Here is a 27492-nt window from a genome sequence, read left to right as displayed (position 1 = left end):
CACATGTTAAATAATACCTGGGGTGTCCTTTCTACAAATCAGGGAGAAGCTCTATTCCGTTGCCAGTGGGCCGAGCAGTGGGTGGAATATCAGCAGAACTTCAGAGACACAGTGGGCCTCCCCCCAGAGGGGGACAGAACTATCATTTCAAGGAGCCAGGGGTGCTGTGGCGGCCGCGGTCGGGGGTCAGGTGTGTGGGCATGTGGTTTAGCCTCACGGAGCAGGGAATGGAAAGCGGTATGTGTGCAGAGGGTTTCTGAGGTGGTAGAACTTGTATGTCTTTGAAGAAGAAGGCTGCCCTTCAGGCTGCCCTTGACCAGGTTTGCAGGTGCGTGTTCAAAAAACGGGAACCAGGGAGGTTGTGTAAGTAGACAGTATATGGGACTGGGGATGGGGGCTCTGAAGGGTTCCACTGGAATGCTCGGTGGGAAGAGGCAGCAAGGGGCACCCTTGAAGGCCGAGCCTAAATCCTTCAGTGGTGGGAACACGGGTCTATGGAAGGGCTTCCTAGTGGTGCTGTGCGAGTGGGCATTGCCCCTGGCTGCTCACACTTCAGAGAATCAAACAAACCCAGCTGCCGCTTCTCCCTCACCCCTTCCCTCTCTCGGAGAAAATGGACACTGGCCGATGTTGTTGCAGCCAACACGGTGGGTCATAGCCAGTCCCTGCCACTCCTGTTATGTTCCTTTGCCCTCCTCATCCCATGTCACCCTTCCTTCTAGGCAGGTTTGCATGTGGTCTCCTAGGAGTCAGTGGATGCCCCCTCTCTTTGTCTAGGTCTTCCAGGAGGGAAAACACTGAAACTTGCCCACAGGAACTCTACAATCCATAGACTCCTGTGGATTTAAAAAAATGTCCTAGGTTCATTCTAATTTTCCAGCTCTGCCAGCTGTTGGAACACACTCTTTTTTCTTTTTTAAGATTTTTCTTTTTTCCCTTTTCTTTATTTATTTGACGCAGAGAGAGACACACACACAGTGAGAGAGGGAACACAGGCAGGGGGATGGGAGAGGGAGAAGCAGGCTCCCCGTTGAGCAGGGAGTTTGATGCCGGGCTCGATCCCAAGACCCTGGGATCATGACCTGAGCGGAAGCCAGACGCTTAACCACTGAGCCACCCAGGCAACCCTGGGACACATTCTAAATAAAATGGAACCCTAACCTGTTTCCTCCTCCAGTCTAGGGCTGGGATGAATGTCCCCCATGGTCAGGGGTCTGGAACCCCCACCCAGCTTCAGGCTCCGGTACTTGTTCAGCCCCTTCTGACTGCTCCTGGCCGTGTTCCCCAGTTCCAGGACCTCAGAGACATTCCCAAGTATCCCCATCTGTCTACTCATCTGTCTGTCCACCCTTACATGACACGCACTGAGCAGTGAATGAAACTCTGTAGGAGAGGCGGTGACCTTGGAACTCTGTAGGAGAGGTGGTGACCTTGAAAACATGACGGATGAGCTTGTTTCACACTGAGATGAGGCCCACGCAGGAGACGAATAGGCACAGAATGGAGACTGAGTGGGAGAGGATGGGAAACGGGAGGCCCGGGCTACCCAGGGTTGCTTCTTGCTTCCCAGGGCTGGAGCACCTCCCACTTGGAGGCCATCAGCCCTAAGACCCTCAGGCCCTCACTGACTCCCTGAGCCTCCTCACTCCCACCCAGTCTGAACTGTTCCCTCCCTCCTGAGCTCTCCCCTGGGGTGCGGACCTTGCTGTCCTGCTGCTGAGGCCAGGACAACCTCAGCATGAATTCTGTTCTTTATCTCACCCTTAGCTGTCCATGCAGAAGAGCGGGGACATGGCACAGGGTGGAGAGGAGCTGTGAGGGCCTGGGAAGAGCCCAGAAGACTTGAGAGAGGGAGAGAGGGGGAGTGCATGAGAGAGGGGGAAGGGGGATCCCTCCAGACACCACCACGGACGTTCCTGAACTTGGGGAGGGTGGGGGGTCAGGGGCAGACCCGGCCTTTGAGGGTAAAGGCAAAGATTGGCATAAAGTCTGTTGGGCCTCATTGAACACCTCGTGAAAAATCTCAGACTGGAGGTTGTCGGATGTCGAGAATCTGTCCTCTCTGCTTTGTTCCTGGCTGTGTGTCTGGCTTCTGAGTGTGTTTCTGAGAATTCAGACAAATCTATGGGTTTCAAGGCTGCATAATTAGGGCATTTTCTTTTTTGGTCCCTGAGTTTGTAAATGTCCAACTCAGGGAACCCAGTTTTGGCAAGGGTGCTCCGCAGATGGGTTTGAAAAGGAGCTGGTCGTGGGTGTTGTGGGAACCGTTTGTATTTAAAAAGAGCTTCTGCGATGAATCTTGACTTTATAAAAAAACGCAAAACAGAACAAAATAGTAACAACTCCTTGAGTGAGACCCGTCACACGGTACTAACAAAGCCAGTTAAAAGGAAGGGTGAAGAGACAGCTCTCTGGTTAATGGCTGTGGCAAAACAGGAAGTGTTTGCATTCGTAAATGACTCCCCTCCCCATAGTTTTCCTGCTGAAGACAGAACTAGTGAAATATTAATTAGAGTGCAGTGATGCTGTGAGGAGCACAGGGAAGCTGTAAGACGGGATCGTGGCGGCAGAACGGAGGTGGCTCACAGAGACAGCACAGAGGACGTTCCTCTGCCCCACAGAGAACATGGGCATCGAGGCCAGCCTGGCTGTGACAAGGGGCCTTTTCCCCCTCCAGGTGGAAGGTCATTCAGTCATCTCTGGGTCGTGCAAAAACAGAGAAGTGATTGGGTTGTGTTCGGAAAAAGCGAAGGGTTCTTAAAAGTAAATCCGTAAAACGTTGGAACGTGTCTCGTCTTTGCGCCGATGAGGGGCCCGTCTTGGTGTGGTGAGGGACAGAAGGCCCTGGGGGGCTGCCAGGAAGCCAGGCAGCCCCCCAGGGTGCTCACGCAGGGGCCTTGGTCTCTATCTACGACATGGGGAGGGAGGCCAGCAGAGAGCGCACCTTGGCAGGAGCGGAGCTGGTTTCATCGTGTGTTTGCCCAGAGGCTCTGAGGCAGCCACCGCTGCTCCTTCCCAACAGCCCAGAAATCAGAGTCTCCCTGCTCCGTCGTTGATGTCCCATGTCACCCTCTCACATACTCATCTCGTGTTAAGGAGCTAACCCGTGTTTCCTCCTGTGGCTGGGCTCCTTCTTTCCCCCTTTTAGAATCAAAGCTACATGCACTGAAGAGAACTTCTCACTTACTGGCCATTTGACGCAGATAAATTGCAAATGGAAAGGTGCTTGGCAAAATGAATGTCCCGGCTGTGAGCTTTATCAATGGGAGCTCGCAGTTCGCAAGCAGCGCCCAGTACACATCCCTGCAACCCTTTCTGTTCTCTGCTCTTTGAATAATTTATCTGCAGGAAATCCAAATTGCCAAGGCATGCTTTAACCTAGCAGAATGATTGCCAATTTCCCTGGGAAAACTGACAAAAAAAAAGTAAAAATAAAAAAATAAAAAGGAGGTTGCCGGTTGCATTTCAGCTGAAAGCCGGTGCCCGGCAATCAGACGCATTAGCTTCATTGTGCGGCCGGCATCGGAAGGCACGCGCTCGGGCTCAGCACAGATGACATTTGAAGGCTCGTAAACGTAATGAAGTCCCTTTGACACCTGCTCCTCTCTTCAATTTAAATGTGAGTCACTGGTCCGTGGGGAACCAATGCTTTAAAAATAGAGATAATAGTGATTCCGTTCCGTGCTGCCCGAGAGCTGTCATAGGCCCGGGGGCTCCGGACGCTGGCTCTGCCGCCTGGGCCCGCAGGCTGCGTGGATCACCTCCGGGTTTGAGTTCTGGTCCTTAACAAATCACATAAAATGTTGTGTGTGACCGCTGCCTGTGGGGAGGCTCACTTTGCAGATTTCGTCTTCCTAACTGGGGGGATTCCTTCCCTCCTGCCAGGGGCCTCCGTACCTCAGAGCTCAGGCTTTTCTCTCGAGGGCCTCCAGGCTCTGAAGCCTGAGTCTGTCGTCCTTCCTTTCTCTCTTCTGCTGTCTGGCCTTGCCTTTGACAAGCCTTGGTTGTGGCCTGGGACAGGTGGCATCGCTCCGTCCCCTTCCCGACCACAGGGACAGGTGGTGAGCCCGGTGGGGCTCATGGGACACCTCCTGCCAGACAGAGGCCCCTCCCCCCAACCTCAGAGACAAGGGGTGCTTCCACCGTCCCACCCACCTCCTACCTCATCACAACCTGTCTGGCTAGATGTGTCATGGGTGACATCAAGATTCAAGGTTCTATGTGAGGACCTATGGCTCCAGGAGGGTCCCTCCTTGGGCTTCTCCATGATGCTTGTCCCCTGGCTTCACCCACCTGAGGGCTCTTCCTCGACTCCCCCACAGGACCATGTGGACCATGTTCCCCATGGGGATTAGGCAGGGTTGGGGAAAGTGGGGGTGCACTGATGGGCTCAGATGGGGCAGTCAGAGTGTATGAGGGGTCTGCACTGTGCGGGGTGCCCTGCCCCCTCAGGAGGACCCACTCACCCACTCCTGGGAGAAGGGACATCCCTGGGAGGGTGGCCTGTGGGTCCTGACCACGTGGCCCCTTGGCCTGTGTTCTTGCCTGAAGCTGGCTCCCACCTGAGACTGCTTCCCACGTCTAGAGCCACAGTCTCCAGCATGGGGGCCACGGGCCCAGCTCAGATGTGCTGTGAGTCCAGGAGACATGCAGGGTCTCTGCTAGTTAGCACAAAACAGCCTCCCACTCAGAGACTTTTCTACGGATTACTGTTGAAGTGACAATGGTCTGGGTAGGTCGGGTCAGGTAAGGTTTCGTATATTAAAATCCGTGTCACGTGTCCTTTTACATTTGTAGTATGGCTGCTATCATGTCACTGTGCCTGACGTGCTCTCTGTCCCCACTGGGTCCTGGTGCCCCACTTCTGGGGACACACCCTCAGTGAGCACGTCCTGTCCCTGGGCTCAGGCCACTGGTCCCTGGGCTCCCTCCAGGACGGCGCGCGGTAGAAATCGAAGTAATTCATTTTCTGGACGCTTTGTGGAGACCTGTTCCAGTCCCCTCCATCTGTTTCTAAGAGGGTGACCCCAGTGTGTTGGGGCCCTCACGCCCGTGGGAAGTTGGGCTCTGGGGCCCAGTGGGGGATCGGTTGTGATGCCCAAGTGAGCAGGGGTGGAGCTCCCCAGGTTGGCCAGGAGCCCGTGTGCTGGGAGCCCTACTGTCTGTCCACAAGCATCCGGCAGATGGGGCAAGGGCTCCTGCTGGAGGTTCCTGTGGGAGTGGGAAGGTGGGGGCAGTGGGTGGGCTGATTGCTGGGCCGGGAGCTGGGGTCTCCCCACTGAAACCCCTGCCCCACGCTTGCTGGCCTGGGTCTCAGGTCTTCTCTTCCTGCGAGCCTACCCCTTGCCTGTCTGTGTCACAGGCTCTCTGTGACCGGAAGAGCTGGGGCCGGACTGCAACCAGAGGCCCTGCGCAGCCCTCCGGGGTGGTCCTGGGCTGGGCCTCCAGTAACATCCCAGTTGTTTTTCCTTGCAGATGAGCTTAGAAACTGAGGACAAACGGGCTCGCACGCGCTCCAAGGCCCTCCGAGGTGAGTGCCGCCCCCTCCCAGCCCAGTGTGGCTGTGAATTCCAGGTCCTAAAGTAACAGACCCCACGCTGCTCAGGAAAGCAGAAGCCCACATTGGTGACCAGGCCCTGGGAGGCTCCTCTCCTGAGTCTGAGCACTTGGGGTCGTGCATGGTGTCTGGAGCCTGTGAGGCCTGCGGTGGGGTCCGGACCAACCTGCCTGGGGTGTGGGTGAGCAGGTAGATGGCCCCACAGGGTGGGGAAGGCAAAGGTCCCTCAGGAGACCTTTCTGTTTGGAGCTGGAATGCTGCCAGGCTTCTGTGACAGCCTCCTGCCCTCCTGGGAGGTCAGTCCTAGTGCAGGAGGACACGGCAGGGGGTGGGGGGGCCTTTGGCTGGCTCACCTCCCTGACTCCCTAAGTACACACCGGGCCAGGGCTGCACGTCTGGTGTGGGGAGGGGCCAGAGCGCTGAGCTTCCCGTGTGAGCTGCTCAGCTGGACCCCGGCGTGCTTTTGCCCAGCGTGGCCCCCTCACCAGGGACCAGCTGCTTGGTTCTCTCCGCCCAGGCTTCTCTGCTGGGTCAAGTTTCCTGTTGGAAGCTGACTTCCCATGGCAATTTGAGAAAGAGACACTGTCCTGGTCCTGAAGGCTTGGAGAGCGGGGACTGGTTGGGATGCCTGACCCCTCTGTAAGGCCAGCAACCTCTCGCGGGGAGATCTGGGGAAAGCGTGGGGGGGCGGCAGCTCGCCCCCCTGGTCCCGCAGTACATTCCAGGAGGTCAGGGAGGGATGGGGTTCCCTTCTTGCTGGGATTGTCTCCGCTTCTTTTCCGTTTGTGCCTTTTTAGTTCGGACTGCCATATGTGTTTCCCTGTTTCTCTCTTTCTCTCACCCAGTGCCCCCAGAACCCACAGGTGCCGACCTCAGGTAAGAAAGGCTTTCTGCTAGCACCCAGCATTGCCCATGCCCGTGACCCCGAACACCCCACTGTCCCATACGGGGCACTTTGGATGGCTCAACCGCCCCCGGGACCCCTTTCCTCCTTGCCATGAGTCCCCCTATCTTCACCTTGCCTCTGCTCTCTCCCACCTCTGTCCTGGCCCCACCACGCAGTCAGCCTTGGGACGGGGCAGAGATGTGCTGACCTGTGGTCACCACCAGGCCTGCCTGTCCCCGTGGCCCCCAGCCAGCAGCAAGGTGCTCATTAGGGGGCTCTCAGGAAGGGTTGTGCATCTGCTGGCCGGAGGCCCCATTTGGGCAGAGATGAGGGAAAGGGCTGCGAGGTCCCCAGTCGTCCACAGACTCCAGGTGCCGACCGTGGTTGGTGAGCTGGTGATCTTGCGCTGGCTGAGCTCTGTGAATTTCCAGATTCTAGGTCAGGTCTTACCGGGAGGGGCATCCTGAGGAGAAAGGGAGGACAGCCCACAGCAGGGATTTGCCAGGTCCAAGCAGGAGGGGCCAGGTCGACTTGCCCCCACCTGCTGGCTTCTGCCCTGGGATTGGCCCCTGGGATGGCCAGAGAGGAAGCCCCCCTAGTCCTTTGCGTCAGGGCTGTCCCAGAACCACCCACACGACCTTGGAACTTCAAACTCAGTGGGCCTGGGCCCTCAGTGCTGTTTTACTTAAGGCTGGTGATGTTCAGTAACCAACAAGGAAAACCGGCCCTCAGACCCCCCTGTTTCCTGAGGAGGGGCGGTGCCAGGTGTCCTGGCTCTGACAGGAAAGGGGAAAGGGAAGTGGTGCTCATGGATGGTCCCAGAATGTCAAGGGGTGTCAGGGGCCCCCTTTAATGGCCACAAATTCCCCATGAGACGGAGCTGGGTTTGGACTGCAGCTGTGCTAACCTGCCAGAGGCTTGTCCTTGGGGGACAGAAGGGCTCCAGGCCCACCCTCCTTCCCACAGAGCCCCCAGCCCCCAGCCCCCAGGCCCCTGGCCATGTTGGTGGGGCGCTCTGCCCACGCAGAAGGGCCAAGGGTGACAACCACACCTCAGTGAGGTTTCTGTGAGCTTCTGGACTCCCCGCAGGGGACACACAGAACATTCCAGTTTCTGAGGGTCCATGCTGTTCCTGCCCTGCCTAACCCCCAGCCTGGAGCAGACTTTCCCACGTCACTGCACACATCTGGAGCTTAGGGGGAAAGATTTTTACCAAACTGAACAAGTCTGGGGCCGGGGCTGTCTCATTTCTCACCAGAGTGGCTGATGGCTGGCTTTTGCCAATCAGGACGCTGAGAAGACTCTGGAGTGTCCAGCATCCCTCTAACCTTTGAGGCTGTGAGCTGGGGACAGAAGGGAAGGGCCTGGAGGGAGGCTGGAGGCCCAGGCTCGTGACAGACTCTGCGTTGGCTGCCCAGCCTAGTCTCGCTCTCAGGAGACACGGCCAGCTGCTATTTTTACCCCGTGTGGGAAGTGGGGAAACCGAGGCTTGGAGGACTGAAATTTGACCAGAAGAGCTGGGTCATACGTGTACCATACCAGGCCCCAGCCCAGCTCATGGGGAGAGAGTGGGAAGGCCGCCAAACCAGGCCGGGGGAAGGTCCACAGAACGTGTTCCCTGGATGGGTGGCCAGAGGCACCAGGGGAGAGAAGGCTTCGAGGAGGAGGTGTCACTTCCTCTGGCGTGTGATGCTCAGCGACAACCTCTTCAGGACCGTGAAGGGGAGGAGGCTGGTCACGGGACTCAAGGAAGCTCTGGGTTTTGGTAACAGCAGCTAATTTGGGCAACAGATAAAGTTATGGAGTGACTTGCGAAGGCAGATCCAAAGACCTTTCTCTCCTTATTTTGAGATAGAACAGAAATGACTCTGAAGATAGTGTTGTTTTGAAGTACTCTCAGAGAGGACCCAGCCGTGAGAGGGTCCTGTGAGCACCTTCATTCACCGTGAGGTCTCAGCCTCCTTTCTCGGCAGTAGGGAGACTCTTGCCCATGTTAGTGGAGAAACTAGGGACGAACGCATTGATGTCTAATGTTTTAGCAACAATCCTCAAGGTTTGGGGCTGCTTGGAGCTGAGTGGAGTCCTCTGTGCCAAAGAGACGCCTATGTCCTGCCTGGGAGGTGCGGGTCACTCCTGTGCTCCTGAGCGCTCGCTGGCCGTGAGCTACACCTGGGGCTGTGATCTGTGGTGGGATCGTGGCTCTCGCTCCTTAGCTGTGCACACCAACCGCACGGGCACCTTTATGCTGTGAGAATGGGTAGACGCTGCAAGCTGCACCTCTGCCCAGCCCACCAGTGGCTCTGCCCTGTCCTGGGGAGGCTTATGCTCTGGGTGCCAGCGCAGGGAGACTGTGACCTGGAACAGGACATCACCGTATTAGATAAGCTCATGCACAAGTCACTGGAAGGGACAGCCGAGTTAGGGGGAAGCTCTATGGTGGGACTCGCTCCACGGATGAGGGATAGAGGCCTCCCTGTCCCAGAATTCGGCCCGCATCCCCTGTCCCAGTTTGTTTTTTCCCAGCTCGAGCAGGCTCCCAGGAGGCTGCTTGCTCTCAGGGGAGTGGCACGGCGGTTGTTAGGAGCTGAGTTGAACAGGAGGCTGACCGGAAGCCGCCAGGGCTCTGAGTGCCTTCTCCTGCCTCTGGAGCCCACGTTGCTTCTCTGTGCCCTGGGTTTAACGCTGAGCACCCAAGAGGAAGCAGATGGACCTGGTGGCTTTTCCTTTGCGTCTGTGAAGAGTGGGAAGAACTGTGGGACACTTTGGTCTGGGTCCACCTGCAGCCGCACGGCCTGGGAGGGGCTGTGGGAGGGGTTGGCTGGTGGGAAGGTGGGGCACCTGCTTCCCCTGCAGATGCCTGCTGGGGCCCCTCCAGAGCACGTTTGAGGAGAGCCGCCCATCTGTCACACCTGCTTCTGGGTTCCCTCCCAGCCGTGTGACCTCACTGGAGGGCCTCCTCGGAGCCAGTGGCCAGCTCCTGCCCAGGGGACAGATGAGAATGGAGGGGTGCCCCACCTGCCTACAGGGGGCTGGAGGGAAGTCAGTCCTGTCCAGGACGGAGTGCAGGGCTCCGGCTGGGGTTTGGATCTTCCTGGCCTCAGCCTTGACTTTCCTTGACACCTGTAGCTTATGGTTGGATGTGCAGAGCTGTCACCAGGATCCTGCTCAGTTGGGACCATGAGCAGGCTGTCTGTAAGCCTCCTGCCTGTCTTCCTGTCCCTGCCACCCTCCGGGAGCCACAGCGGGGAGCTCAGGAAGAAGCCCTGGCTGCATCGGCCTCCTCCCCCCAAGACAGGGGAAGCTGGTGCTGCTTCTTCGCCTGGGCCTCAAGCACCCTGGGGGCGCTTGCAGGGGAAATGGCGTGAACCGTGCAGCCCAGGCCGTGGGCAGGCAGCCGCTGGGCTTTGCCTGGGTCTCCCGTGGCCACTGCATGGGGAGCCAGAGTGCAGGGGCTCCGGCTTCTAATCCCACAGCGGTCCTCACCTGCCCCAGACATGTGGGCTCCCCGCCCACCCTGCTGCCCCCTGGGCTAGAGGCCAGGACACGGGTGAGCTGGTGGCTGGAGGTGTGGCTCAGAGCTGGTGATGCATCCGGGGGCAGGGCCAGTGGCCTTCAGGACTCCACAGCAGCTGCCACATAATTGCCTGATTAACTTAGTGATTAATCGGCTAATTGGGACCTCAGCTTCAAATCCCTAGTAACAAGGACCTTTTGTGAAAAGTCTCAAAGCTAGCTCTTGAGAGAGAGAAAGCAAGCGTGGGGCATAGATTTTTAGAATAGACGGCCAGCGGCAGCAAGTCCTGGCTGTCTGGAAAGGAAATCCACAATAAAACGTGGCACGTCTTCCCTCCCTCTCCCCTGTCGTCTCCCCCGCTTCCTCCCTCCCTTTCCCCTCTCTCCCCTTCCTCCTTTCCTTTCTTCCTTTTAAACTGAGAATCAGCCGAGGCGGCCTCAGCCTGGAGGGCAGCAGGGAGACGGCACTGTTGAGCTTGTAGGTGGGGCGGGGCTTGCCTCCGTCCACTGTCTTGTTCTCCCTGACCCGCCCACGAGGGTGACCTGTGTGGCCTGGGGACCCCACAGTGCATTGCCGTTAGGCTGTGATCAGTCAAATTAGAAACCATCAGGCGTGTCTAGACTGAGGTCGCGGGCCGTGTCTCTTTCGGGGCTCACCCTGTTCTTCCCTCCCAGGATCTGGGAGAGCCTGATCAGACCCCTTGATGCCACGCCTATTAAAAACAAGGGCTTCCCATCTTGGGACGGCCCCTCCCCAGAGGAGCTCGGGCTCAGCCTCCCCGGGGTGACCTCCCATGCCTTCTCCCATTTCTCGGGACGTTGTTTGCCACTCCGGAACAGGAGGGAATGTCTGCTTCTTGCTGTCTGCGGTCTGTGGATGTGCCCAGCAGCCCATGGGATCCCGGCCTTGCACAGGGCTGACTCCAGGCAAACTGGGCTGGGTGGTAGGCCCCATGCCCATGATCTGACGTTTCCAGAGTTTTCCGTGGTTTGGTTCCATAGGGCGACAGATGACAGTGGCGGGGGAGGGACTCCTGGGTGCCTCGCCTTCCTCCCCGTGCACTTGCCGGCCCCCAGGGTGCATAAGGCCCAGCGGCCCCCTTCCCCCCAACCCCCCCCATGTCTATGGGTCGCCCCCGGGTCATAGGCCCTCCTGGCCTCACCTCTCTGCACCAGGCTGCGGGCCTCAGAGCACAGTGATGGCCGGCTTTGCCCTTGGGCCAGCCTCCGGTGCTGGTTCTGGGGGCTCCAGAGCGTCCTGTTTCTTGGCTGCTGGGAAGCGGCCACGGTTTGCTGGCAGTGGGAAAGACTCGCGCACAGGAAAGAGAAGCCGTCTAGGAGACACCGACATTGGAAGTCTTGATCTCATACATGCAGATCTTTAATTAAACACACTCATAAAATTGTAATGAGTCATTCATTTAAATGGGGTGAGTTATTTCATTAATTTTTAGTGAACTGCAAGCAGCCGTTCTGAGATACACTGTTTGGAGACAGTCTCCTGCTCCCTGGGAAGGGCCTGGGGCGGGCAAGTCTTTCCCCACCTGACCACCCCTGCTCCTCTCCCCCCAGCTGCCCCACCCCAGGATGCACTGGCTCAGGACACATCCGGGGCAAGTACTCCAGACACCGCAGGTAAGGGGGCTCCTGGAGAGCAGTGGGACTGCGGGCTGCTGGAGCCCCTCGCCCTCTCTGGGCCCTTTTGTAGATCTAGAACCTTCCATCTGTGCCTGTAGCTGCAGAGGCCAACACGGCCGTGGTGTGTCATGCCGCGGCCTCTCTGCTGGGGGCACAAGGCCAGAGGAGGGCGTTGGGAGGGAGTTCAGAGCGGACCTGCTATCCACGAGGGTGGCCTCGGTGAGCTGCCGCCTGGTCGTCGCTGTGGTCAGCTTGACTGCGGTGGGGGAAGGTGTGCGGGGTCTGGAGGTGGAGAGGAAAGGCCCGGGGCACCCGATGGCCTGCCAGGTGGGAGGAAGTGGGCTGGGACCGACAGAGGGCCAGTGCCCGCCTCAGCCCCGCAGGGGGCGTGCCGTGGACGGGGCCACTGAGGTTAGGGCTTATGAGAGAAGAACGATGCGCAGTTTAAAGCATGTGAGTTTTTAATTCAGAGAAAATTTAAGTACCTCAACCTGCCTGTCCTGAATGTGGGGCTTTTAGCTGAGGGCCAGCTTCCACCACAGGGAACACGGCTGCCAAGGGTGGAGTGTGGGTGGGAGCGTCCCAGAGAGCCTCGACAGGGCGGCCCCGGTCCCCTTCCTCCCAGTTCGCAGAGCTGCCCGCTGGCCAAGAAGAGGAAGCTGGAGGGCGCCCCGGCCGAGCACCTGGCGTCCACACGGAAGTCCCGGCCCCTGAAGCTGGCGCTGGACGAGGGCTGTGGCGCGGACACCGACGGCAGCGAGGACGCCGAGGTGAAGGACGCCTCTGTCTCGGATGAATCGGAAGGAACTCCGGAGGAGGATGAGGCTGAACTGCCAGGACAGGAGGAGATTCATCGTCCCGAGCCAGCTGAAGGTGCTTTGTGGCTCTTTCTCCCCCGAAATAAAGGGCGCTTAGTGTGGCCCTGGAGAATCACAGCCTGCGAGTGGGGAGGGGCCCCACTCCGAGGCAGTGAAAGCGCCACTGAGGAAGCCCTTCCGAGAACAAGCGGGGTCTTGTCCTGACATTCGTTGGGGTTTCCTGGAGAGGGGCCGGAGCAGGGCGTTGGAGGGGCCTGTGGGCACATCTCTGGGAACGCTGTGTGTGTGCGTATGTGTGTGTGTGTGTGTGTGCGCGTGTGTGTGTGTGTGCGTGTGGATGCGTGTGTGAGAGAGATGGATGGACAGATGGGTGTGGGCTGTGCCTCGGGTCGTGGGGGAAGGGGGAAGGGGGCTCAGACAGACCCCTCCACCCGGCTCCAGGGAAGGGCAGCTGGGGGTGGGGCGGGGGTCTGCTTGACGCCAGGTGAGACTGTGGCGACGTCCAGGGAAGTCCGGGGTGGGCTTTCCGCACCGAGCATTCTTCCCGGCGGGGCGGGAGGCCCAGACATCGGCAAATGCTGGTGTGAAAGTGGCCCTGGGTCCCAGAGGGAAGTGTCCATGTGCCCCCCCAGCCTGGCAGACTTCAGTCCTGGGAGTGGGACTGAGACCTGAGGTCCCGAACCCCCAGAACAGCAAGGTGCTTGAGTCTTCTGGCCTCGCACGGTCCGAGAGGGGTTTCTACTTTATTGTGGAGCCGATTCTCAGTGAGCGTCCTCCTGGGGGGTCTCTGGTTGTCTTTGCAGTGGTGTGTGGCCCAATGGGCTCTAGGCAGAAAGCACTAGCCTGCCCACTTTCTTACAGAGGAGGGAGTTTGGGGTTCGGGCAGCAGCCCCGGCTGGCCCCCCTGGAATAGGCGCCCACACCCGGGGCGTCCTTGCGCCCACCCCACAGGCCGGTGTGTGGGGAGCCTTCACCACAGCAAGGTCATGGCATTTAAGATGTGTACACGTGGGTCTTTTAAAAACATAAATTCCTTTTCTGCTTTGTGTTTATGAAGCAAATTTTAGAATCTGTTGTATTAAGTGCCATTTTATGAAATGCAGGTTTACCCAATTTGAGAAAGTAGCCTTAAAGGGAGGGGCTGTTAGTAACAAGTATCAGAGAGTCTCCCAGCTTCAGAAGAAGTAGTGACCCCTTCTCCTCCTCAAATAAGTTCACCGCGTGTCTGCGGCCCAGCCGGCATGCCTGACCACCTTCCCCTCTCTGGGGGTGTCGTGCTCCCCGGGCGGTTGGGGCAGGGCGCTCCTTGGGCTTTTCCCACGTGTTTCTAATTCTGTGCAGGAAGGAGCCCTGTCAAGTCCCACTTCGGATCCAAGCCTGTCGGCAGCTCTGCGGGCCCCGCCAAGGGCAGCTACAGCAGCTACCAGGAGATCATTGCCACTTCTCTCCTCAACCTGGGCCAAATCGCTGTAGAGACCCTAGTTGGGGAGGACTTGGGCCAGGTGGCCAAGCCGGGCCCTGGTGTTGTGCACCTGGTTCAGGAGGAGGCTGAGGAAGGGGCCACCAGTGACGAGGGGGAGAAGGACGTGTTCCTCCGGCCAGAGGATACAGAGCAGGTGGTGGGAGTCACCAGGGAGCACCCCCAGGAGCTCGGTCCCCAGGCCGTGGAGGGTGTGGCCAGTGAGGAGTCCAGCAAGAGGAAAGTTGCTCTGGGTAACGAGGAAGAGGAGGAGGATGAAGAGGAGGAGGAGGATGAAGAGGAGGAGGAAGAGGAGGAGGAGGAAGAGGACGAGGAAGAGGAGGAGGAGGAGGAGGAGGAAGAAGAGGAGGAGGAAGAGGAGGAGGAGGAGGAGGAGGAAGAGGAGGAGGAGGAGGAGGTGGCCGCTCCTGAGGTCATCTGCCAGGAGGATGCCCCCCTTGCCCCCAGCCAGAAGGCCCCCGAAGCCCGGCCACTGGCCTCGCCCAGCCCCAAGCCTGAGTACTCTGTCCTGGGGGAGGAGCGCTCTGACGACGGCCGGGACGAAGACGCGCTCTCCCAGAAGTCCGAGGTCACCGACGCGTCGGAGATGTACGACGTGATGACACGTGGGAACCTGGGTCTCCTGGAGCAGGCTATTGCCCTAAAGGCTGAGCAGGTACAAGCCGTCTGTGAGCCCGGCTGCCCGCCCACCGAGCAGGGCCAGCTGGGCCCCGGGGAGCCCGGGAAGGCAGTGAGGCCCCTGGATGCCCGGAAGAACTACTGCAACAAAGGTAGGGATGGCGGCCGGGCCCACACGCCCTCCCGTCCTCCCTCCCTCCCACCCTCCCCGCCCCCCCACCCCCAACCAGGGCTGGGTAGCGCTCGTCCCCCCACCGTCCCCACTGGGCATGGAGAGGCAGGCTGAGGGACAGGTGTGTCCAGAACGGAGGACCTTACCGGCTGGAGGCAGGGCTGACATGTGCAGACAAAGGGCACACATACACATAACTACAGACTGGCCACGGATGCAGGGAATGGGCTCACTCTGCCCTTGTGGGGCGGTCCAGAGAGAGCAGCAGAGCTCCTGGGGGGGAAAGGTTAGGAGGGACAGTCAGCTGGCTCCAGCAGCTCAGCCGCAGCTTGGGGGCTGGCCGTGGTCATGGAGAGACACAGGCAGACCCTGGGCGGACACAGCTGGGTCATAGAGACATTGAGTGAGCTCTGGGGAACACCCGTTGGTAGGTAAGTGGGGACACAGGGCACAGATTTCCTAGGGAACCTCGATGAGATGAGCTTGGGGCAGATGCTGAGGGACACAGCTGAGGGGACACAGATGAGGATGTTGTTTCAACCTGGAGGAGACCTGTCACCTTTCAGGGTGGCACAGATGTGGGGATAGCTGCTCGAGAGCTCGGATTCAGACTGGCAAGGTCTTCAGGGGATGCAGGTGCAAGGAGACCCAGATGAAGGTGACCCAAATTTAGGGAGTCGGAGCTGCGTAGAGTGTTAGTCTGCGGGCAGTGGGCTTGGGGCTCACGGATCAAGGCAGAGATGTATATGGCTGGGGGACACCGTGTATGGCTGGGGGACGCCATGTATGGCTGGGGGACACCGGCTGAGTGATGGCCACAAGCCTGGGTGTTAAGGTGACTCAGACCTGTGAGAATGGACACTGGGGGACCTGCCTTCAGGGATAGAGTTGAGGGCATGGACCCAGGGGACGGAGCCTCAGGGTGAGGAAGATGGCCGAGCTGGAAGCACCGGGCAGGGGAGAGACAGGGCTCACGCCAAGGGTCGGATGCAGCCCGAGCCCCAGATAGAGCCCGTGTTCTGGAAGCAGGCATGGGGGACGGGTTGGGGACAACCCTGCCTGCTGGGTTGGTGGACGTCCAGCTTCCTGCTCATTTGAACGTGGAGATGCAGAGCCTGGGGCCCTGCACTTCAGAGCCCCCCCCCCCCCCCCCGGGTTTCTGCCTTGCCTGGGGGAGGCATTCTGAGTGTGGCTGTTCTGCTTCTCCTGGAGGGGATGGCTGCACCCAGAAATTTCTCTGGGACATCAGCTATGCTCTGGGGATCATTGTGTCCTGACAAGTGTTCCCTTCTGGCCCTACCTCCTATAGGGACATCCCCTGGCCCACAGAACCTAGACTTGAGTTCAGCAACTGAGATTTGAGTTGAAATTTCTGCCCATGCCTTTATTAGTCATGCAGCTTTTGGCAAGTTAACGTCTTTGTCCTCGTTTTGTCAAAACCAAAGGACAGGTCCCAGCAAGGACCTGGTCCCATTTTTCACCTCTCTGTGCAGAGGCTGGAGCTCTAGGCTCGGGGGCTCTGGAGGCATGGCCCCAACGCTGAAGCCAACAGGCTCCCACAATGTCAGCAGGAGTGGGGAGGGAGGGCACCAGCTGCCACCTGTGTCCTCCTCCTGAATACGCCACCCACCCTGTTACATGGGAGGGTTTTCCATGAGGATAGCCAATGTGGGCCAGTGTCCCCAGAATGATCCAGCCCCGGTGCCTCCCAGGCACCTGGGCGGTCTGGCCACTCTGCTCCGGACGCTGTGAATAAAGGAGCATGGCTGTCCCATCCCCCTCCCCACTCGCCACCCACCACACGGTTTTCTCACTGCACGGACTGATGCATCTTGTGTGTTTAGATCCCTCAAGAGCTGAGAAACGTGAGATCAAGTGTCCGACTCCAGGCTGTGATGGCACCGGCCACGTCACAGGGCTGTATCCTCACCACCGAAGCCTGTCTGGCTGCCCCCACAAGGACAGGATCCCCCCAGAGAGTGAGTAGCTGTGCACCACTCAGACCATCTCTGTTGCTTGGATGGCATTCCTGTGGAGGAGGGGTCACCCAGGGCCCTGTCCCTTTGGACCGGCTCTGTCCAGATGCCCCAACTCGAGCCCTACGAGGCTGGGGATGTGCGGCATACCCTGTCACCTGCCTTGAGACTGCAGCCCCATGCCAGGGCCCCAGGAGGCCTGTGAGGGGACAGCCAGTCACCTGTGCTCTGACGGGCACAGGAGAGGGCCTGTCCTCACTTCCAGCCTAGAGGCAGTAACTGCAAACAGGAGTCTCAAAGGCAAATCACAGAACCACCGGGGGGTTTGAGGGCAAGTTGGCTTCCACCCCAGGGAGGCCGGGGCCATGGTGGGAGGGAGCACAGCTGGACTGGGCTGAGGCCGGTGGGCCCTCCCGGCTGCTGCTCTCAGCTGCCATCCTCCCACAAGGTTGCAGACCTCACATGGGGCCCCTCCGTCTTCCTTGGCCGTGCTCAGCGTGTCCCTCCCTCTGGCTCTCTCGCAGTCTTGGCCATGCACGAGAACGTGCTCAAGTGCCCCACCCCCGGCTGCACCGGCCAAGGCCACGTGAACAGCAACCGCAACACTCACAGAAGGTACTTAGGTCGAACTGGGAGTGGCGGGGCCGGTGGTGGGCGGGCTGGGCCTCGTGTGTGTGCCCCGGCCTGGGATGGGTGCACGGTCAGGGCAGGCCTCTTGGTGGGGGGTCGGAATGGCGCCCCGAGGTGTGGTCCCTATGGGAGTGGTCCTGAGACACGAGGGTGCTGGAGGGATGGGTGTGTGCCCCCCAGAGAGGCCTCCTGCCCTTGGGGAGAGCCAGGTGAGGCTCTCCTGGGAGGCCTCCACCCGCCAGGACCAAGATCCAGGCTAGAGTGTGGGGGCCGCGGCCCAGGCAGACCTAATATTCCTGGGGTTCCCTTGGGGTTTCGCTGTCTGCCGTCCTGCACAGCGAGAGGTGACTGTACTCCCCACCCGGAGCGCCTTGGGTAGTGTGGCTGTGACGGGCTGTGTCCTTGCAAAGGCGGCTGCACTTCTCTGAGAAGAGGCCACACTCCTGAGTGGGGCTGTGGTTGTCCCTTGGCCAGCAGCCGGTCAGCCCGATGCTGACAGCTGAGGTTGCTCCCACGGTGTCTTAGATCAGGTACTTGCCAGGGAGGGGCCTGGCCTCCAGGGTCAGCACCTGGGGTGTGTGGCTGCGTGGCCTTGGGACTCCCTGGGTTGGCTGATGGAGCATGAGCCAGAGACAGGTCCCGAGGGCTACTCTCTGGTCGGCAGTGAGAGGAGGGCAAGGAGGTGAACGGCGGGCCCACTGCCCAGACCTGCCTCGAGCTGTGAAAGCATTTAGGGTCAGCTCTGTCTTCCCCTGTCATTGCTGAGGGTTTCCCCAAACAGAAAGCGACGTGCACAGCTACCCCGAGGGCTCGAGGACAGAGCAAGAGAGACAGGAGACTTCCCTGGGCTCTGGGTGGTGTTTGCGAGCTCCTGGCATGGACAGGCTGGGTCTGGGTCTGGAAGACAGTCCTTAGCTGACCTCTACCTTTTCTCCAGTTTGTCTGGATGTCCCATTGCTGCTGCTGAAAAATTGGCCAAGTCTCATGAGAAGCAGCAGCCGCAAACGGGAGACCCTTCCAAGAGTAGCTCCAGCTCCGATCGGATCCTCAGGTGAGTGAGATGAGCCCCAGAGCCGAAGGCACCTGCCCCCCAGGGTCCCACAGGGGTCTTCCCAGCATCTCTGGGTGGCCCACGCGCGCGCGCGCGTGTGTGTGTGCGTGTGCTGAGGGCCTGAGTTTCCCTGGGGGCCTCCCGGGGGAGCTGGAGGCTAGATTCTGGGGCACATAGGGCAGAGTCTGGCAGCCGCGCACTCACCCGTGTTTCCGCTGTGGCACAAACCTGCAAGGCCGCCCTGCCTTGCTCTCCCCGAAGGCATCAGCTCTCCCCGCTGGGGAGTGCTCAGGGGCTGTTTGTGGAGATGCTGGTCCTGTCTCCAGAGACCAGACTACCCCAGCCGGCGGCCATTAGTGTCCAGACACTCCAGGACCTGCTCCTTCCTGGCCGTCTGCCTGCACCTCCCGCACCTCAGGGAAGGGCCCTGAGCCAAGGGCGAGGACGGAGGCATGCGGTGCCCTTCAGAGTGCGGCCTGCTTGTGGCCCCAGAGGTTCTGAGCAAGCGTGTGTACAGACAGATGTCAGCGATCAGGGGCTCCCCAAAGGCCATTGAGAATGCATGTGCTTGGCATCCCACCACCCCTGTGACCGTGAAGGCAGGAGCCACAGTGTCGGGAGCTTGCCCAAGACAGCAATTATTGGCGAGGGGGGCGTGGAGGGAGCTGGCCCTGGCCCCTGGGCAGCCTGGCCTCAGATTCTTGCTTTTGGCCAGCGAGGTGGCTCCCCACCAAGTGCCCTCACTCTGTGGATACTCTGCTCCCCGTGTCTCTGAGGGACCGGGACTTCAGAAGCCTTTCCCTTCCCCAGTTCTGAAGATCCCAGTCCCGTGTCTGCCCCTCAGAGGAGAATGTTGAGCGGGCACGAACCTGGGCAATAGCGCAGACCCTGGTCTGGAGAGAGGCCTGCCTCCTTCCAGGGCCCACGCAGCCCCCTGTCCCTTCCCTGGTGTGTGCCTGCCAAGGTCTCAGCCAGAGAACCTGGCCACCCCCCTTGACTTGCTCTGTGGGTCCTCTGTGAGGGGTCTCCGGGCGGGGGGGCCAGAGCCAGGGCCTCACCCCTCTGCACTCCCATCCACGGGGACTTCAGCCCTGCGTGTCCAGTGGGCTCCTTTCCACCTGCTGGCTGGCTCTGAAGATGCTTGGAAGCTGCTTCTTGCTTCTATCCTATAACTGTTTCTTCCAGCTTGCTGTGCTACTAATCCAGTTTTTTCCTGCCTTGATCTAAGTCAAGGGTAAAACGTCAAACCAGCAGGCAGGCGAGGTCTTGGGAGCTCAGAGTCAGGGGCCAAGAGCCTCCCACACAGTGGCTGTGCTCCTGGGAATCGGACCCCCCTTTGCGGACTTCGCAAATACCCCGTGAGGCCTGAACGAGGTCGTGACATTTCGCCTCCCCAGGCCCTTGGTGCCGAGCTTCGGACGGTAGCGATGGAGGCCAGTGTTCAGGCTCTGCTCCTGCAGCGTGGCCATGTTTCTGGGGGTCGTCCCCGGGGGGTGGGGCGAGGCTGTGCAGACGTGTGCTGGTGTCCCAGACACTCCATCTGCTGCGGGATGGGGCCCCGGCCAAGGAGCCCAGCAACCCGTGCCGCCTGCTCTAAGCTCAGGGTTCTTTTCTCCGCTGGGTGGTGCCTGAGCACTCTCCGGGGACTCCTCGGGGGCTGCCTGGTCCTCTGCCCTCCTTGGGGAAGGGGAATGGGCCTATGCTTGGGACAGCTGCTTTTCCAAAGTCCAGGCTCAGATCTGATCTCCTCAGGGCTGCGGGGTCTGTCCCCGGGCTCCTGTTTCACCATCCCATCCCCGCTTCTTGAACCCAGGCCGCAGTCGTTGCTTGGTTCAGAGTCAGAGCAGAGAGAGCTGCCGTGCCTCTCCTCTTCCTTCCCTTCTCTCTGAGCTGATCAGTGCAGAAGCCTGTCCACATACTGTGTGGGGGCCACTCCCCGCCTGGCTGGTCTTCCTGCCCCGGCCCCGTGCTGTCTCCGCTCCTGTCTTCACGCCCCCCTGTCCTGTATTTGCAACGTTGTGCAGTCTCGTAACTGTGAGCGAAGGCCCGCAGGGGCTCCCTGCTGTCAGCCTGCTCAGCCCCTCTGCGGCTCTTCTCCACGGACGTCAGGCAGAGAATAGTGCAGGGCTGAGGCCCTGGCCAGTCGAGAGCTGAGTCGGGCCCTCCCTGAGCCTGGTTCTCAGAAGCACCCACGTTATGTCTGGATGTCCCATCTCCCTTCTCACTGGGCAGCTCTGTTACTGCAGCAGGAGAATTCCGTCTAGGGGTGGCTGGCCACTGTCCGAAGGATGCTCCTGTGGAGTTGCCTGCCAAAGGCTCCCACTACTAGTAGCCAAGCTCTTTGAAAGCAGACCTCCTAAGCTCTGGGGGGACGTCTGAGGCCTGCCCTCCCCCTCTGGTCTGTGGGGACACATGCCGTCATCCCTTCAAGGCTCATCGTTTGCTCCCGGCTCTCCTCCTCGTCCAGAACAGGCCCCAGGCACCCTTTCATGGGGGGACGTGGGGGAGGGTGTCTGTGTACATGGGGCTCTGAGGGGTTCCTGACTGGGCTGTAGGGTGGGGCTTGGGGTCCCTGGTCCTGTCCTCACGGTGCTACACCTCTGTCCTACACCTCAGGCCTATGTGCTTCGTGAAGCAGCTTGAAGTCCCTCCGTATGGAAGCTACCGGCCTAATGTGGCCCCTGCCACCCCCAGGGCTAACCTGGCCAAGGAGCTGGAGAAGTTCTCCAAGGTCACCTTTGACTACGCAAGTTTTGACGCTCAGGTTTTTGGCAAACGCATGCTTGCCCCAAAGATTCAGACCAGCGAAACCTCACCTAAAGCCTTTAAATGTAAGTTGGGGAGACCCACTCCTGGGAGGTTAGGGTTTGAGAGGGGGGAGGAGGGACCCCCTCACCAGCAGCATGTAGGGTCTCTCTGCCCTGGGTGTCCCGTGTCTACCACGGTGGCTTTCCCAGAGTCCGTGTCTTCCTTATGTTACTGCCACCATGTTCCCTATCACGCTCGATGTATCTCTTCACCGTTCGTGAAACAACACCCAGGTCCTTCACGGTGTGACATCCGAAGTTTTGAGAATAAGTTTCCTGATGTGGTCTGTCCTGTGGGGGCTCAGAGAGCCGCCACGCTGAGCCTGGGCAGACAAAATCTGTTAGCCTTCCTGCATGAGGACCGTCTCACTGGACAGTGTGTTGCAGTGTTAGCCACAGGTTTTCTGGGTACTTGTACTAACAAAATGTGTTCCTCTGAACTTTGGAGAACAACCCTTTCTGTCTGTTTTGGTCCCTGAATATACCAATCTGTGGGTTGCAAGCCCATTAGCCTGAGAAACACATATGAAATGGAAAAGCAGCCCACTGAGCCCGTGAGACGGGAGCTGGTGTCTCCCCGGGGGTGTCCAGCCCTCCGACGCAGCTGTGAGGACTTTCTGTCACATTAATAATGGAAACACCAGGGGCTGACACAGCCGCCAGCACCAGTGTGGACCTTTGTCCCATCTGCTCGGTGCCATGACACCCAGGGAGGACCTAGCATGTACAGGGATCTCTCCGGAGGTCTGGGAACTTACTGGTGCTGCCATGACATTGGAAGTGTAACACCTGACAGCTGGTTTAGGGCTATAATATAATCACTAGAAGAGACAACATTTTATGCCTTAATTGGCCATGTTTATTTGAACGATAACATGACTTTACTGAAGTGGTATTATGGGGACACCAAAAGTAGCCTTTTGAGATGCTGGGACAAGGACTTTCCTACTTGAGTCATGTTCCGGCCACTCCTGCTCACAGAGGTCTGTGCCCTCCGTCAGCGTCCCCAGCTGACGGTGTATGTTCGCTGGACGCTTCAGAGAGGCTGGGATGACTTTGGAGGCGTTTGTCCTCTCTGCCCAAATGTTAAACGAGCTGGAAATGGCCTCCTGGACACCTTCTGAGGGGTCGAGCAGGGTGTGCTGTGGCCCCGTGACGGGGATGAGTGACCCTGCCCCGGGCCAGCCTCCTTAGAGCTGTGCGCCGTGCCCTCCCAGCCAGCCAGAGCTCCCCACTGCGTCCGCGAGGCTGCCTCCCGTTCCAGTCGCATACCAGCTGCTGTTGTTCCCTTTTTGCAGCCCAACCTTTCCCAAAGGCCTCTCCCCCCAGGCACAGCCCCCGCACTTCACCCCCTTCTGCAGGCTTCGACTACACGCATGACGCTGAGGCTGCGCACATGGCTGCCACGGCCATCCTGAACCTCTCCACGCGCTGCTGGGAGATGCCCGAGAACCTCAGCACGAAGCCACAGGACCTGCCCAGCAAGGTGGGTGCGGCCCCTCTGAGGAACCCCTCCGAGGAATCCCTCCGAGGAACCCTTCTGAGGCAGCCACAGGCTGGGGGGTTTACTGTCTGGACAACGAGCCCCCACGTGACATGTGCTTAGGACACTCAGTGTCCGCTGGACAATCATCATTCTTACCTTCTCTTCCTCCGGCTCGTGGCTCCTGTGACCGGGGGGGCTGCGTGAGTCCCCTGTGAGAGCTCTGTGTGCTGTGCCTAAGTGGGACTGAATGGCTGTGCGCACGCATGTTCCTCTGTGTTCCCCTGAGTCTGAGGGTCACGCACGTATATGTGACCTCATGTTCTCCTGAAGCTGACGGTTGAGCACATGTCCTTGTGTGATCATGGTCAGCGTGTCTCAAGGTCTGGTGACGTTAGCAGGACCTGGGAGAGAGTGGCGGCCCCTCCGCCTCGATCTCAGGAGTCGGCGAGTCAGAAGCCTGCTTCTCAGAGGCTCTCGTGTTCTGGTTTGGGCCTGCTTCCTTCCGAGGGAAACACTGTCCTGGGCTGTCTGTGACGCTGGTTCGTGGACCAGAAGTCACCCGTGGGGTGAAGTCCCTAGCACGGATTCTGCCTTCGTGGTTGCAGGCTGCGGACATCGAGGTGGATGAAAACGGGACCCTGGACCTGAGCATGCACAGACACCGCAAGCGCGATGGCGCCTTCCCGGGAGGCGGCCCCGGTGTGAAGGCCCCCGACGCCTCCCAGCGCCAGAGCAGCGTCAGCGCCGCCCCCAGCAGCTCCATGGCCTCACCCCAGTGCAGCCAGGCCTCCCGCCAGGACGAGTGGGACCGACCGTTGGACTACACCAAGCCCAGCCGCCCGCGAGAAGAGGAGCCCGAGGAGGTGAGTGTGGGGCCTGCGGGCTCTCACGTCTCTGGGGAGAGCTACTGGGGACCTGTCCCTGCACGCAGGGGGCCAGGCCACCTCTGGCAAGAGAGAACCCGGCCCGCCATCCTGGAGGGCTTTTCAGCCTGGGGCCACGCTGTGGTATTGTCCCACCTGAGAGAGAGGTCATTCTCCCGCTTCCACGGACTTGGTGATCAGCACCGTCGTGGGCCCCCGGAAAGCATGGGGAGAAGGAGGGCTTCGTTCACATCCCATAGGACGTATTCGGGAACAGCTCCAAATTCCTAGGTTTTGTGGCCTGAGTCCCGAGACCAGTACCACCTGTTAAAGAGCAGCAAGACAGGTGTCTTTGTCGGAGCTGCAGTCTGGGGACAAGGGAACCGCCCTTTCTAGCCACTCTACCCTCCTCAGAGTGGGACTGGTTGAAAGCTCTTCCCCACAGATGTGTGCGTCCTGAGTAGCAGAGCCCAGCTGCGGGGGTGGCATAGACTCCCAGGGGCCTCCACAGTGTGGGCAGGCCAGCAGGTCCCCTCATTCTCCCTCCCTGTCCCTGCCAGCACCCCCTCCCACTGACCCCAGAAGGGCAGGGGGCCGGTCCCTGTGGAGGAGACCTCTCTGGGAGACAACCAGCCTGCAGTTCAGTCCTCCCACCCCCCGCACCCTCTACGCTTCTCCCATGTGTCTGCATCACAGAGCGGGAGACTGGGCCCCTGGCTGAGGTCACTTGGCACAGTCCCATGGCTCCAACTTGGTGTTAGGCTCTGGGAGGGGGGCACCTCTCAGACTGAGCCCTGAGTGGGATGGGCTGGCCTGGGCAAGCCCTCTGGGACTGTGTGTTTGGTTTTCTCCTTGGCCAGTGGGAGCCCAGTCTGAGGCCAGATGCGGCCCCTGAAGGGGGAACCCGCCAGCAGTCTGCCCTTACCTGTTCCAGTCCTGCTCCAAGGTCTGAGCCCCCTTCCTGGTGAATGTAGCCCTTCGCTTGCCTCCTCCCTGCACCTTTCCATGACTCCTGGCTCAGGCTGACATCCCTGGCTGCCTGGTCCCTCCCCTTCTCCCTTCCACACCCTCTGAGCCCCCCAAGACTCATGTCATCAGTCTCAGAGGTCCTGAGGTCCTTGCCCACAGAAGCCTGTCCCCTTCGTCGTTCTCCCCCTAGAGCCTCAGCTCACTCCCAGTCCCTCCCTTTCCTTCAGCTCTCTTCTGGGCATGGGTGGGTCACCCCCAGAAATGCCTCCCTCATCCAGGCCTTCCTGGCCCTTCTTCCACGGCCCAGGACCCCCAACTCAGACTCCCCAGCTCTGTGCAAGGCTCCTCGATTCATCCCACACCCCCACCCTTAGCTTCACCTCCCTCCCTGGCCTCTGGCAGTGGCCAGGACAGTGTCCCTGTGCCTTGGGGACACCTCCCTTGCTGTGGAATGGCCTCCTCCCTGGGCTTCTGGGAAGCTGCCGTTTATCCTGGAGACCTGGCTTAAGTTCAGCTTGCTCAGGGGAGGGAATACTGGCCCCGTGCCTTGTGCAGTCACAGTCTCTGCAGCAGGAATCACAACCCCCCCCCCCCCCCCGCCCCTGGCATGGAGAAGCCTCACTGTTCGTCCCAGAGAGCCTCTGCTGCTCTGGACTCTGCGCTCCGAGTCCCCAGAAATCCTGCAAGGGGCTGCTATTGTTTCGGGTTTGTGCATGTATCACCTGGGCCCCGAGAGGGTGAGCCTTTGCCTGAGACGCACATGTGCCAGCCCCGGGACTTGGACCGCACTGACCCACTGTAGGGTGTTGGCCTTCCCTTCCTTCATCCTGCTCAGCCCTGTGTCCGTCGCGTCCTGCCCTCCGTTGGCTCCTAACCCCTCTAGACCTAGACCTTGGGCTCGGGAGGGGCCTGCTGTGGCCGGGGCCTGGTGCTGGCTGGGGGGGCACAGGGGGTCTCAAGGCCACAGCCTGTAAGTTATTGCTCGCGCCATGCTCTCACCGTCCTAGCATCTCAACAAGCATTGTTCGGTGGTAGTGTGCATTGAGCCCTGAGAAGCTGCGCCACGTGTAGGTTCTTGTGTCTGGAAGGTGGCCCAGCAGCGGTCAGGTGGAGGGGACACACAGGCCCAAGGCCGTGGGAGGGCGGTGGGCTGGCCGCCTTGGGCAGTACCCAGGCCTCGTTCCCGGGGTGGCCGGGCTCCTCTGGCCAAAGTGTGCAGCACTCTAGCCCCTCAGGGCTGCTGTCTTCTGTGTTTTCCGGGGAGGTAGGTAGGTCTTTCTCCCTCATCCAGAAGGCAGGAGCCTCGGGGAACTGTCTCTGCTAGCCCTATTCTGAAGGGCCCCTCTCCCTCCGCCCCGGGTCGGGCACCCGGCCCCCCGCCAGCCGGTTAAAACGTCTCCCTGCTGGTCTTTTGCAGTCAGAGCCAGCAGCCCATTCTTTTGCTTCTTCTGAAGCAGATGACCAGGAAGTGTCAGAAGAGAGTTTTGAGGAGCGGAAGTACCCTGGGGAAGTTACCCTGACCAACTTTAAGATGAAGTTTCTCTCCAAGGACATAAAGAAGGAGCTGCTCACGTAAGTCCCCACCTGGGCCAAGAGGCCTCCTTGAGAGCCTTCGTACTCTGGAAGAAAGCGTGCCCTGGTCTGAGTCCCTAAGACTAGATGTGCTCAGCCCCAGGCCTTGTCCCTGCCCCAGCTTAGCGCCGACCGTCCTGTTGGCCAGAGAGGTTGGGCGACCTGCGTGACGGCCCTCTTGAACCCGGCAGTGGGTGACAGGTTTCCCGTTATCTCTGAGCTGCACTGGGATCTAACGCAACCTTCTAGTAAGAGCAAGGGAGAGCCCCTGTTTGGGCCCACAGAGCAGCGTGAGGGCTGAGGGAAGCAGACCCTCTCCCAAGCCACAGCCATCTGCCCTGGCTCACAGAGCCCACTGGCGTGCCCTGTGCTTCAGGACTCAGTGCCCTTGGCTCTGCCAGCCCAGCCAGCCCCTTGGAGCTGGTCCTCACAGGCTTCTAGCAGACGCTGCTGCAGACAGGGGAAGCTGCCGGTAGATAGGGAGTCTTCCCACAGCTGGATGCCACCGCGCAGCCTCTGGTCAACCCTCCTTGAGCCCCGCTTCTCTTGCAGGACTGTGGGAGGCTGTGGCTGGTGGCTGTGCCGCCGGGGACCCAGCCCTCCCCTGTGCTTGGTTTGTCCCTGGGTTTCCTCTTCTGCTGTCTATGAACCAGACCCGCAACTGCTCTTCCCGGGCTTTGGTCTGGGACCTTGTCCTCAGAGAGGGTCACGCCGCTGTAGGAAGGGACTGCCTGCCTGCACATTCGCGGGCCCACCCGTGTGCGTACCTAGATGTCCCCGCTTCACACTGAGCTGGAATTTGGTTCCTTTTTCCTCCCCGAGTTTAGTTGTGTGGGAGAAGCTTGCTGTCTGAGGCCCGTGGGGGGAGGAGTCTCCCCTTGGCTCGTGGGTGAGTCGAGGACAAGTGTCAGCCCCTCTCCCCCAGGAGGCTCGCCCAGGGGGCAGGCCTGACAGGTGTGCCTTGCTCTCTGTTCTGACACTCTTTTTCCTTTGTTCAGCTGCCCCACCCCTGGCTGTGACGGCAGCGGCCACATCACCGGGAACTATGCCTCTCACCGCAGGTTCGTCCCTGCTCGGGTCCAGGCTGGCCTGGGTACTGTGTGGTGGGTCTTCCCCTCTCCTACTCTGCTCCCCTCTGGCTCACCCCAATATCCCATCTCTTCTCTTTCAGCCTCTCTGGTTGCCCTCTTGCTGACAAGAGCCTCAGAAACCTCATGGCTGCCCATTCTGCTGACCTCAAGTATGTCTGCCCTCCTGGCCTCCCATCTCTTGGGCGGCAACCCTTGCTCTGCTCGCTCCTTCCATGAGGCTCCAGCCAAAGTCGGCCTTCTCCAGGGCTCCAGCCCTAGGGAAGCCCCTCCCAGCAGCATGGGGCAGAGAGACAGGCCACGGAGGGGCCGACTTGCTTGCCTGGGGCTTCTGCTGTCCGCCTGTGTCTCTGTGAGTGCTGCTGTCT

At 59.9% G+C, this 27492-nt stretch overlaps 1 protein-coding gene across 1 annotated transcript in view; it reads left to right on the top strand.

Moving 5' to 3' along the window:
- Positions 1-5475: 5475 nt before the first annotated feature.
- LOC111141754 (myelin transcription factor 1) overlaps positions 5476-27492 on the top strand; it is a 37213-nt gene continuing 15196 nt past the window's right edge. Inside the window, exons 1-14 of the mRNA XM_022494559.1 lie at positions 5476-5530; positions 6403-6433; positions 11529-11591; positions 12220-12467; positions 13754-14662; positions 16527-16661; positions 17183-17273; positions 18226-18339; positions 20956-21170; positions 22508-22632; positions 23238-23495; positions 25882-26036; positions 27035-27097; positions 27208-27276. Coding sequence (XP_022350267.1) covers positions 5476-5530; positions 6403-6433; positions 11529-11591; positions 12220-12467; positions 13754-14662; positions 16527-16661; positions 17183-17273; positions 18226-18339; positions 20956-21170; positions 22508-22632; positions 23238-23495; positions 25882-26036; positions 27035-27097; positions 27208-27276 — 2531 coding nt within the window. The remainder of the gene's footprint in view (positions 5531-6402; positions 6434-11528; positions 11592-12219; positions 12468-13753; positions 14663-16526; positions 16662-17182; positions 17274-18225; positions 18340-20955; positions 21171-22507; positions 22633-23237; positions 23496-25881; positions 26037-27034; positions 27098-27207; positions 27277-27492) is intronic.

The sequence above is a fragment of the Enhydra lutris genome, unplaced genomic scaffold (genome assembly GCF_002288905.1).
Source record: "Enhydra lutris kenyoni isolate GAN:26980312 unplaced genomic scaffold, ASM228890v2 scaffoldscaffold6, whole genome shotgun sequence".
Taxonomy (NCBI): Eukaryota; Metazoa; Chordata; class Mammalia; order Carnivora; family Mustelidae; genus Enhydra; species Enhydra lutris.
This window is presented reverse-complemented; position numbering and strand designations above follow the sequence as displayed.